Source organism: Chanodichthys erythropterus, chromosome 10 (assembly GCF_024489055.1).
Source record: "Chanodichthys erythropterus isolate Z2021 chromosome 10, ASM2448905v1, whole genome shotgun sequence".
In the NCBI taxonomy this organism is placed as follows: domain Eukaryota; kingdom Metazoa; phylum Chordata; class Actinopteri; order Cypriniformes; family Xenocyprididae; genus Chanodichthys; species Chanodichthys erythropterus.
In genome coordinates, this window is record NC_090230.1 from 17,758,880 (window position 1) to 17,771,735 (window position 12,856).

General features: G+C 35.4%; 1 protein-coding gene across 1 annotated transcript; it reads left to right on the forward strand.

Moving 5' to 3' along the window:
• The first annotated feature begins 1,708 nt into the window (after window positions 1-1,708).
• lpar3 (lysophosphatidic acid receptor 3) lies at window positions 1,709-12,254 on the forward strand. The gene is made up of 3 exons (XM_067398730.1): window positions 1,709-2,074; window positions 2,937-3,700; window positions 10,824-12,254. Exons 2-3 carry the CDS (start codon window positions 2,959-2,961, stop codon window positions 11,153-11,155), a joined length of 1,074 nt encoding a protein of 357 aa, XP_067254831.1. The 5' UTR covers window positions 1,709-2,074; window positions 2,937-2,958; the 3' UTR covers window positions 11,156-12,254.
• Window positions 12,255-12,856: the final 602 nt, after the last annotated feature.

The following is a 12,856-nucleotide window of genomic DNA, read 5'->3' on the forward strand; positions in this document are numbered from 1 at the left end:
ACACAAGAAGTGCTAAAAAATACAAAGATTCAAACATTATTCAGAATATTACAAACTACAACATAGAGGGATTTAATTGTGCAAGCATAGTGTTTTTTTTAAGAATCAGCAGGATGCCATTAAGTGTTCAAAGAGATGAGTTTTCAGTTGTTTCTTGAATATTGTCAGGGATTCAGCTGTCCAGTTAGGGTTAGAGAGATTGCAGATGTTCGAAGAGCATTGCAATAGTCTATGCTTTATGAACACAAATTATCGACTTGCACGTGGTTCTGCTTTCCGTATTCTTCAAAAAGTTTACGCTGTGTCCTACGCCTTCCCTATTCAACTTACAGAATGAACACATGGCGCCAGTTCCATTTTGTCCGTAAGTAGAATAGGACATACAGCATAAGCTTTTTGAAGAATAAGAAAGTGCAGTTTTGGCAGAAGCACTTGGAAGGCGATCATTTGTTTATATAAAGCATATACATTAAAATTTTTTGAAAATGGACGATCATTTTGCTATAAGACCCTTATTCCTCGTCTGGTATCGTTTAAAGCCCTTTGAAGCTGCACTGAAACTAATTTAGACCTTCAACCGTTTGGAGGCCGTTGAAGTCCATTATAAGGAGAATAATCCTGGAATGTTTTCATCAAAAACCTTCATTTCTTTTCAACTGAAGAAAGAAATACATGAACATCTTGGATGACATAGGGGTCCTTTAATCCTTTAAGAGATTGTCATGCAAAATATGAAATTAAATGCATTTACAAAGCAGGAATAAACAGATTTGGTGAAAGTTTGAGAAGGCAGCTGAAAGAAAATATCTGACTATCAATGCATGTGAATCAAGCAAATACTGTAGGCCAAATAATTAATATAGTTTCACAAAGAGCTCGAAAGAATACATGTAAGCATAATCTGTTTAAAAGCTTTATATATTATGCATGTTTTAATTTAAAAGCAAAGTTTAATATTGTCAATTAATATAATAGGCCTAATATATGAATATGAATTATTTTTAATTTATTTAATATAATATAATGAATAATAAGCAGCAAAAGATGTGCAGTTTTGTCTCTAAAAGGTTTTCACTATAAACTGATTTAATTTGGAGTGAGAGATACAAGGGGAGTGGATCAGATACATGTCACTTTACTCACAGCTGATTGGTCCAGTTTGGTAAGTTACCATAGAAACCCGCTAAAAACCAATCCACCTTCATGAGCCCGAAAAACCAGACTAATCTTGAACTTATCCGGGTAGAAACTGAAACCAGCTGTGTGCAACAGGCCACCGGTAACCCATGCTGATTCATTTTATTTGACTTTTTATTTATATTTTTATTTATTTTGGTAGAACACAAAAGATTTTACATTCGCAATCAAGCATAAAGGTGCAACATTCTGAACAATGGCACAAAAATAATAAAAAAAAATTTAGTAGCTGACTATAAATAATCAATAGATAGTATTTTAAAAAGTTCATATACATTATAAAAGGTCTCCATTGTCATTGTGTTTAAATATTAAATTCAACAATTAAAATATTAAGTTTCAGAATAAATTAAGTCTTTATCAGTGTCACCGAAAGACATTTTCCCAATTTGCATATGTTAAGTGTTGTAGACACTCCTTTTTACCTCACACACCTGAGTAAAATTGCGTAACGTTACGCAATTACGCAATAGAGGCTGAAACAGAATAGCCCACTCATAAACGCGTCATGTACAGACTACTGATGACATTCTGACTTCGTTTGAACTTTAAAAGCGATTAAACTTTCCCTCTTCAGACATTAACAATGAAAACGATCGCGTAATTTCAGAAAACTTCATAATGTTTTATTTACTTTTTACGGACAATTGAAAGCAGCAGCAGCATAGTTTCAGCCAGTGTGCGCAGACCACGCCCTCAGTGACAGTCTGTGACTCCCGCTCTCCTCCCTAAAACTCTCAAGATCAAACTTCACTGAAGTTACTTCAGCAGACACTTCACCGAGAGTCGCCTAGTGTTTGTGGAGTCACGGCGGATTTGAGAGATACTTCGAACTTCTAATGGAGAGTGAACTGAGAACCTGACGAGTCTGTCACTGGTAAGAGAGCTTTATCTAGTCTAGTACTGCACATTATTGTACGAGTATCTTACAATTGGTCATGCTTTAAGGATATAATGCCACTAAAATTGATTTCACGTGAAATTTTGATTGATTTGATTTGTTTTGGTAGTGTCTTGAGGTGAAACATGCAAAACTATTTGAAACAGCATTGTTTCACGAGCATATTCTAATTGAGAGACTACATGACCATTTAAAACAAACTTGTGCAAACAAAATGTTATTAAAATGGCGATTAAATACATGATCTTAGATAAACTAGAAAAATGTTTAAAACATAAAAATTCTACAGTACAGCTAAACTACAGTAAAGAAAATGAACTTAAATGTTATACTTTAAACGCTACCTAAGTTTATAGGTAAGGTATCTGGAAGATTATTTCTACCACAGAATACAAAAGGCAACTGTGACCTTATAACTTACAATTCAGACTTTTTTCTCGCACATTTCTGAGAAGAAAAGTAAGATATAAACTAAGAATGTGAGATAAAAACCCGCAATTCAAGAAAAGTAAGAATTGTGAGATGTAAACTTGAAATTCTCAGGGAAGAATTGTGAGATGATTTTTTTATTTTTATTCCATCAAGCTTCCACAGGAAAGGCCATCGTAATCACATTTATTTGTATTTTATTGAAAAAGTTAGTCTGTCATTATTCAGTTGTGTATATTTGAGTGTTTGTTGCATTTTATGTTGTTTATCACATTTTTGTCATGCCATAATGACACTTTATCTTTGAATTATGGGTTTCCTATAAATGACTCATATGAAAAACAAACTGAAATAATTGAAGTGTTATTATATTCCCAGACAATGCACTTATTTGTTGTTTTCCTTCCAGTCATAGTTGTTTTGATATAAAGATGGCAAGGAATAACGTTTGCTACCATGACCAGCGCATGGACTTTTTCTACAATAACAGCAACACAACCTCAGATGAATGGGATAAAACGCAGCTCATCCTGGTTCAGTGTGTTGGATCCATCTGCTGTTGCTTCATCCTAGTGGCCAACGCCATGATCATTGCAGCGGTGGTGACAAACAGAAGGTTTCACTATCCCTTCTACTATCTCCTCGCCAATCTCGCCGCCTCAGACTTTCTCGCTGGGATCGCTTACGTGTATCTCATGTTCAATACAGGGAAAATATCTCGTGATCTAACGGTTCAAGCCTACTTCTTTCGGCAGGGTTTGCTGGATGCGAGTCTTTCCGCTTCCCTGACCAATCTCCTAGTGATCGCACTCGAGCGCTACATCTCCATCATGAACTGGAAGGTCCACAGTAACCTCACCAAACGTCGAGTGACCCTGTTGATTGCCCTTGTGTGGGGTATATCGATATTCATGGGGGCCGTGCCTAGTTTGGGCTGGAACTGTGTCTGTAGTCTGGACTTGTGCTCCAAACTGGCTCCCATCTTTAGCCGGAGCTACCTGATCTTCTGGTCCATGTCCAACCTGGTGCTCTTTCTCATTATGGTGGGCATATACTTGAGGATATACCTCTATGTGATGAAAAAGACTGCAGTCTTGAAGGCGCACACTTCTGGATCTATAAATCGTAAGAGGACGCCAATCAAACTCATCAAAACTGTGATGACTGTACTAGGTAAGTTCTTGAGATGTTCCTTTAGATTTGGTCTTGCCAAAGGGATAGTTCATCCAAAAAATGAAAATTCGGTTACACTTTATTTTAAGGTGTCCTTGTTACAGTGTAATTATACATTTAGGTAGTGAGTAATAATAATTAAATACATGTACTAACAATAGAGTTTGGATTAGGGTTTGCTTAAGGGTTAGTTGCATGTAATTATGCATAATTTATGCATAATTTACTTATGTTGTACCAAACCTGTATGACTTTCTTTCTTCTGTGGAACACAAATTTTGGACCTCATTGACTTTTTTTTGTTCTCACTCTTATAACATTCATCAAAATATCTTCTTTTGCATCTTTCTGCACACTGGTTTGTATTGATGCACTAAAATTTCAGCAATCAAAGATATTTCAGCCAAAACAGGAAAAAAAAAAAAAAAAATTGAGGTTTTGGACGCAATAGTTTTGGAAGGCCAAAATCATTGACTAATTCTCTGATGACTCATTTTGTGCACACAACTTGGATAAGCTACAACAGGTAAGCATGTCAGCAATGTGGACACATTTTACCTTATGCTAGACTAGCAATTTGTAAAATGTGCTGAAATATTGGGAGGTGACTCATTGCCAAAGAACTTTACTACAACTGGATTTAATAACCCAAAAACCTAATTTAATTACCCAAACCCTTAGTTTTTTGGTAAAAAAAAATTAAAAATAAAAAAATTGACAAGTTCTAGAGATGTTCCTTTAGATTTGGTCTGGCGAAAGTGAGAATTTATTTTGTTGTCAGTGGGGTCCAAATGTGGTTTTGGACCCCAGTGACTTTTATTTTATGGTCAAAACAGTTGAAACATTCATCAAAGTATTTTATTTTTTTAATGTTCCACAGAAGAGCAAACTTCATGCCAGTTTGTATTGATGCACTGAAATTTCAGTGCAAATTACAGGAGAAAAAAAAAAAAAAAAAAAAAAATATATATATATAAATATAAATATAAATATATATATAATTATATATATATATTTTGTATTTTGACAGTGTCAATGACAGCATCATTTTGACAGCATCATTTTTTTGCACAAAGCGAGGATAAGCAAAATATAAAATTTGTTCAGCTGAAATATCCAGAAGCGACTTGTGGCCAAAGAACTTTACTACAACGGGTTTTATTACACCCTGAGAATGAAGAGTTGAACTACCCAACTACCAAAATTTTAAATTTAAGTTTTAGTTTCCAGCTAAATTAAAAGTTTGGTTTCTGTGTTTCATTTTTGAACTTCTGGTTTGGAATGACGTGATGTTGAGGAAATAACTGAATGTTCATTGGGGAATTATCTATTAGTATAACAATACTACATTAATACAAGCAGCCTGACAAAATGGGAGGTGGATTCATTGCAACATGTTCATTCACCACATGCATTCCAGATGTAATATGTATCAGAATGTATCATCACTACTCAGTCACTCAAAGTTCAATGGCAATTACAGTAAATGTTGGTTTATAGTTTTCCCACAAGCCTTCACAGCTCTGATGAGTTGTCCAAAGTCCACGCCTTTAGTCTGTAAGCATGATAAACACTCCCAGACTGCTGAATATGTTAATTTAGCTCACAACAGAGGCCTGAAAGGTCAACAAACTCATAGCCCCCCTAAGTTTGGGTGATGTGGAATAGGGTGGGTAAATGTTTTTTGTGAATTTACAGCCATGGCAAATATTTAGATTGGAAGGATGTGACCTCATATCCTGTTAACCACGAGCAGAGATCTAGTATACATATACATCTTGCTTTTGAGAGTTGGAGAACTTGATTGAGGAGATGTAGACGAGAAACTGAAGAGTTAACGTACAATGAGACGCAAGTGTTAACAATGAGACACAAAACACGAAACCTCCCAGCCTCGCATTAGCTGATTGCTATCAGAAGTTCGAAGGTTGGGTTTCTTTTGCCTTTTGTTTTTCTTTGCCTTTCATTATGAATTTCACATTCAAACAATCAACCAGATGTTTTGTCTGCACACAGGCTAATGATAAATAAGAGTGCACTTGATAAAGAGAGACACTTTTTTGAATTCTAGTTTTTAGAAATGTGCTCTTTGTGTTCATGAAAAAACTAATAACATTTTCCTTAGACCCTGAATGTGAGTTTACACATTTTAAACATTAATTAAAAAAAGGTTTTTAAATTGAATTTTACATTTCTTAATTACTCACCCTAATGTTGTTCCACACCCATAAGACCTTCATTCATCTTTGGAACACAAATTAAGATATTTTTCATCAAATCCAAGGGTTTCTGAACCACACATAGGCAGCAACGGCATTGCACATTTTGAGGTCCAGAAAGGTATTAAAGGGATAGTTCACCCAAAAATGAAAATTTGATGTTTACCTGCCTACCCCCAGCGCATCCAAGATGTAGGTGAATTTGTTTCTTCAGTAGAACACAAATGATGATTTTTAACTGCAACTGTTGCGGTCTGTCAGTCAAATAATGCGAGTGAATGGGAACACAATCAATAAGAGACGAAAAAACTTGCATAGACAAATCCAAATTAAACCCTGCGGCTTGTGACGACACATTGAACGATTGAGCGAGAAACCGAACAGTATTTATATCATTTTTTACCTCTAATACACCACTATGTCCAACTGCGTTCAGCACTCGGTTATTGAGGTCTGATTGCGCTCTGACAACGGCAGTAATGTCTCGCACTCATTAAAGTTAAAGCGACAAAACAAAACAAAAATAACAACTTTATTCAACAATCTCTTCTCTTCCCGGTTAGTCTCCTACCCTGTTGACACAGTAAGCACAGTGCAGCGCTGCCGTGTTTACATCTGAATGCCGGCTCATTATTGGCCGACGCTGTAAACATGAGCAGCACGACGCATACATGTGATGCTGACGCAGGAGCGCTGCACTGTGTTTACTATGTCAACAGGGTAGGACCATTCTGGACATCAAAAGATGCAATGACGTTGCTGCCTATGTGTGATTCAAAAACCCTCAGATTTCATCAAAAATATCTTAATTTGTGTTCCAAAGATGAACGAAGGTCTTACAGGTGTGGAACGACATGAGGGTGAGTAATAAATGACAGAAATTTCATTTTTGGGTGAACTAACCCTTTAATCTTTGATTTCTTTTTATGTATTATTTATGACACCTCCCCACCTACCACCCCCAAAATATCATTATGATTTTTAAATGAAAAATTAAAAACACGCTCTTCTCATAAGAGTCAAGTCATTTGTATTTTTTGAATAATATATTAATAGATCTGGAAAAAAATAGCACTATGTAATTGACCCAAACATATTTGGTAAGAATTACTGTTTATAGACTGTGTTGAAAACCGCCAACTAGACCACAACCAAAACAGAAAGTTGGTTAATGCTGGTCTTTTTCCAGAAATTATGTTAGACCAATGTACACCAAAGCTGATTTTAGACAGGTTTTTAGGAGTATCTCTTACTGCTTCAAGTGGCAGATAGGGCCAGAGTGGAGGAGTCGTCTCTTCCCTGCACAACAGGCTTCCTCCAGGCCTGTATAATTATCTTGCACAAGGTCGCTCTTTACACTGCCTGGCATCTGAATCAAACCACCAGCGCAAGTGGCCTGTGGCCTTGAAGAGAAAGAACGTGAATCTCATAGTAGATGCGTGTCTCACTTTCAAACCAATTGCTCACATGTGTGAGAACCTGACTGTGGTCAGACGAGTTTGCTTTGAAGATATAGAAAATGTGTCTGGGAGACTTTGTATGATGAACATACGTGAAGATTCACAGCCCAGTATTCATCAGTTATTTTCTGGAACAAACTGCAGATAAAAGCAGACGCCTGTTTTTCAGAAGCATGCTACATTCTTGCTTTTGTTGTTTTGTGGTATGTTTTGGAGTTAAAGGTTACATTAATCTGTTTGCAAGACTCCTCTTTTGAAAAGGGAGAAATTCTCTGTTTAAAAGGGAAAAAAAAGCACACCAGTGAAACACTCTTTTGTTCGTGTAAATATTAACTTCTACATAGCTATATGCTGTGCAAATGTTGACAGATTGAGATGTTTTGTTCTTCAGTATGTATAGAGAGCAAAATTACAAGAATTACAGGGTAATTTCAGAAAAAAAAAACACGGAACATGAAGCAACGTGACTCTGTAACTAAAATATTTGATATTTAATGTACAGTTATGAGGAACAGGATTCACAGTGGGAGGGGGGAAGAAAGAAAGACTTGATGCGATCGTGGCTGGTTACCAAATAAACTCAAATGTAGAGGAGATTTCACACTATACATTTGTAATCCCTTTGTTAGCATTCTTAATTTTAGCATAATTATGAGATTAAAACATTGATTTAATAATCAACATACTCGTTTAATTTGTATGCTCAATCTGTATCCTACGGAGCCCTTGAAGGAACATGGTGATGGAATTTTTTGTAATATTTAAATATTTCAATGCTTCCGCTAAAGACGTTGTGTTCGCTCGCAAAAACTTTGCATTCCCCGAGAAACTTTGCATGCAAAATTTCTCAGCAAAACTCAAACATTTTGCGAAAAAAGACAGAATTTTTAAGGTGAACAAAACGGTTGAAATATCCTCCCATCTCATTTTTTTCCATCACCATGTCCCTTTAGGGGCTCCGTAGCTTCCCCCATATGTTTTAACTAAACTCAAAGACTACAATTCAAAATCGCAAACTTGCTACTTCTTTTAATAAGTGATTACTTTGCGCCCATTAAAAAGGAATATTCTGTTTGTGTGTAGTATGAATGTAATCTTCATGTACTACATTCTTCATGTTGTCATTGTCATGTGACCTACCAGTATCATTCACAACTCCTCTTCCATTGCCTCATGGGATAGTAAAGTGCCCACTTCAGAATCTCGCCGGAAGTAGTCTGTTTTGTGAATACTGTAAATTCACACATACGACTTTCATATTTATTATAGTAGGGAAATAAGTGTTTTCATATGCATCTAAAGTGTGAATATTTAAAGAGGTGAGCAGGTTTTTGTTTAGGATTGGTGTTTTGGCGCTAGAAACTCTCCATAATATTCTGTAATGTTATGTAACTGTGCTTTATCTCACTAGCTGTTTTAGAACAAATTATATTTATGTTTAATTGTTTATGCCTGAATGCTGTTTCATCTGTAGCAGTGCTGCCATTATAGGGTTCTTCACACACTTTCAAAGTCTTCTTTTAAAATAGTTGTGGCCCCTTTGACATTCTGTGGCCCTGCGGTTCCCGGCCCTTTCACCACTACTGTTCGTTATGCTTGAAAAACATGCCATATAATAAATGCATATATGCAAAGAGTGCTTATAACACTGCACATCTGCAGCAAACATGGTGTGCCGGCCTCCTCCAGATGCTGTTTAATATGATTAAAGAGAAAGAGTGTTCCCTTAAATGGAGAACTTACTAGAAACCACAGAGGAACCCCCATTTGATGAGGTTTTGTCATATCCTCTGGATGTCCTTCTCTAGTAAGCATTACTGGAGCCAAATAAGCACATTTATCACACTTTTAACCTTACAAAAACTAAAAATTAAAGTATTTATAAAAAGTATTTATAATATATTTTTTATCAGTATTTTCCCTGGAAAGCAAGGTACTTTACTTAAGAAACTAAATTAAATATTTTTAAAATATATCATGTATGTATATATGTGTGTTTTAAGAATGCTTCACTACTTTTACTATTAAAAAAGATAAAATACTGATTTAGAAAATGATTTTTCTCTGAAACAGGAGATAGGTTTCATGCGAAGCTCTTTCATATGAAAACAACCACCTTCTTTGTTCATTTTAGTCCGCATGAGTGTTTTCTGGTCTTGAAAGACGTGCCGCTACATGTTCTCCACCTGAGATTCATCCTGTTTGTCTAAGCTTGTTTTGTGGTGCAGGCAGGATTTCATGTTAACCTGAAAAAAATTAAGTGGAACTGCGACTAAAGGCAGGTTTGTTGCTGTGAGTCACTATCGAGGCTCAAAAAAAAAAAAAAAAAAAAAAGAGTTATTGAACATGTTGGGGCAGAAATGCATTCTCTAAGTGTGGTTAAAACAAACAATGATTATAATCACTGCAGTGTCTATACAGCAGCGCAAGATGCAATATGTGTTAACGGTTCATCTTAGGGGTGCAGCAAAGCTATACTTTTTATGAGAAATTGTGGAACCTATGAAAACTTACTGTTTTCATTTCCTTAAAAAAATATCAGCACCTTGATGTTTCGCAATACAAGGCTAGAAGGTTAACCTATGAAACTGTCAACCTGTTATATATGTTATGCCTAATTATAATTATTATAATATTTCATATATATAGCTGAATTTATAAATATGACCCCATTCTAAAGTTTATGAACCTGTGACTCTTAACACTGTGTGTGGTCACCTGGATGATCCATGACTCTTTTTATGTTTTGTGATGGTTGTTCATGAGTCGCTTGTTTGTCCTGAGCAGTTAAACTGCCCAATATTCCTCAAAAAAATCCAGATCTTTTGCAGATTTGAACCATTTCCAGCAGTGACTGTATGATTTTGAGATCCATCTTTTCACACTGAGGACAATTGAGGGACTCAAACACAACTATTAAGTTCAAACATTCGCATCAAGATGCATTAAGAGATGAAAACTTTTGAATTTGAAGATCGAGGTAAATTGTACTTAATTTGTCTTCTGGCAAACATTTAAGTGTCTTCTGTTGCTTCGAAGGGCAGTACTAAAAGAAAAAAAAGATTATTTAAACAAAATAAGAAAAATTTGGAAATTTAAAATATGCATAAGATGCTGGAAAAATGAAGAATCTGCAGGACTTTTTCCGAAGAATTTTGGACAGTTTAACTGCTCAGGACAAACAAGCAACTCATGAACAACCATCAAAAACAAAAAACAAAGACGATTAGAGTTCCTCTGAAACCCTCCACCTCCCCAGCTCCACCTGCCTAGATCTGCTACAGGATTTATGTATGTCTATTTATGCAGCAGCAGCATATCTTACATGTTCACAGCAGCAGATCTAGTCCATCAAGAAATACATTAATGTCGCCATATTCAATAACTTGCTAAAATGTCATGATTGAAATATAAATATAAAAAAAAAAATGTATGTCTTTTTAGGAGCGTTTGTGATCTGTTGGACCCCTGGACTTGTGGTTCTTCTCCTGGATGGACTCAAGTGTGAAAGATGTGAGGTCCTGAAATTCAAACGCTGGCTGCTGCTCCTCGCCGTCCTCAATTCCGTCATAAACCCGATCATCTACTCCTACAGAGACGAGGAAATGTGGACCACCATCAAGAACTTGATGTGCTGTGTTCGCATCGGGACGAGGCGACAGAGATCGTCCAAGGCCAACATTCAACGCGGCTCAGGTCGGGAGACGAGCAGCAGCCTGAAAGAGAATACAGCAGAGGACAGCAAGGTCTCCACACAGGAGATGCTGAAGTCTTGAAGGTGGGCCGGACTCATTTTTGATTCCATGATGACCATTTTTAGCAACTTGATGTGCCATTGCTCTGAAATTCTCCCGCAGACTGCTCTCAGAGACGAAAAGTTAGACCAGAACTCAATGGGAATTTAATGACAGTACAAAGCAATGCACTTACACTTGTGCAACTTTTATTGATAGTCACCCACATAGACGCCTCCCTGCAACATGTCCGAGCATGTGCACTACCCACCAGGCCACATCTTCAATAGCAATGCACTTGTAAAGTTTCACTTTACCTCATTAATTCAGCTTTTGACAACCGTTTTTCAGAATCCTCAACAGCTTTCATTAGTACTCTGTACTGGTGTAAAATCAGTGTGAATCTGTTGATTACTTCCTAAGTTTACTGTACTGTATAAAAGGAGTCCTGTCATTTTTTTTTTTTTTATCTTAAAATGGATGTATGTAATATGTAGATCATATGTAGACATGTTGTAGATATTAATGTAAGCATTTGAGTGATTTCATATGCATTTCAGTCTTCATATGTAAGAATAATGACTTTTTAAAAGTGTGTACTGTATATTGTCGATTACTATCATGATTATGTGGTCCTACATGATTAAGTGGTCAATTATACAAATGTAAATACATAACGGTACTGCTAATTTGTGTTTGTGGTTTCATGTATAAAAGATAAATATACCTTTTATATGGAATTGTTAAAAGTAAAATCGTGGTTATATTGGAGTTGTTAAAGTGCTCGTTAGAGTCTTTACTCACCGAAGACTCACTTCGAGTGGGATAAAGAAAGTCTTCATCAGATTCTCTAATTCTGAAATAAATTAACAATAATTTGTCATACAGTATTTACTGCAGTTATTAAGATGAGTCCAAAAGTAAATGAAATGATCTGTATAAATTCATTGTGTTCCTGAGCTAAAATACAATGGTATTTAAGAAAAAACCTTTATGTAATTTATTTTATTCTTGTGTTTTGTGTTATGAAAGTCTGTTTCCACATCAAATTAAAAATAAAAAATCTCAAAATTGTGATTTCTATATCCTACAGTTGAGACAAGCTTTGCTATTGTCAACTAAAACTATTAAAAATCATTTTTGGTTATTGAAATAAAGGCAAATTAAAATAAAATATAAATATTTGATTTAAAAAAAATTAATCTTAAAAAGCTTAAATGAAAAAGAGAATTTTTGTTTTGTGAACTAAATGAACGTGTTGAATCTGAAATAAAAATAAAGCTAAATAGAAGTTCAAAATAAATAATATTAATCAAAATTATTAAAACAAAATGAAAACTGAAAATATAAAAATAAAAAAGCTAATTCAAAATATTAATACATTTTATAATAGTATATAAATGCTACTAAAATAACATTTTTCTTTGTATGTTGAGGTGAAAACAAGCTTCCATAATAAGAACAATTTAATACTGGGTAAAAAAAAAGGAAAATAGTAAATTACTCTTGTTAACATTCTTATTGAAGTTCTCATCTTAACAACCACGCCCACTGTGCATTAAGATGATAGGCTGAAATACAAACTGCTAGGTCAGGGGTACAAAATAAACCGGTTTCCTTTCTTAATGCTTCGCAATAGCCAGATATTCCCCATCTTACGCAATTCTGATGGAACGAGCAGCTACACATCGTCTCACCTGAGCTTCACAGTCAAACTTTAGGAGTTGCGCCACAGGCTGATTA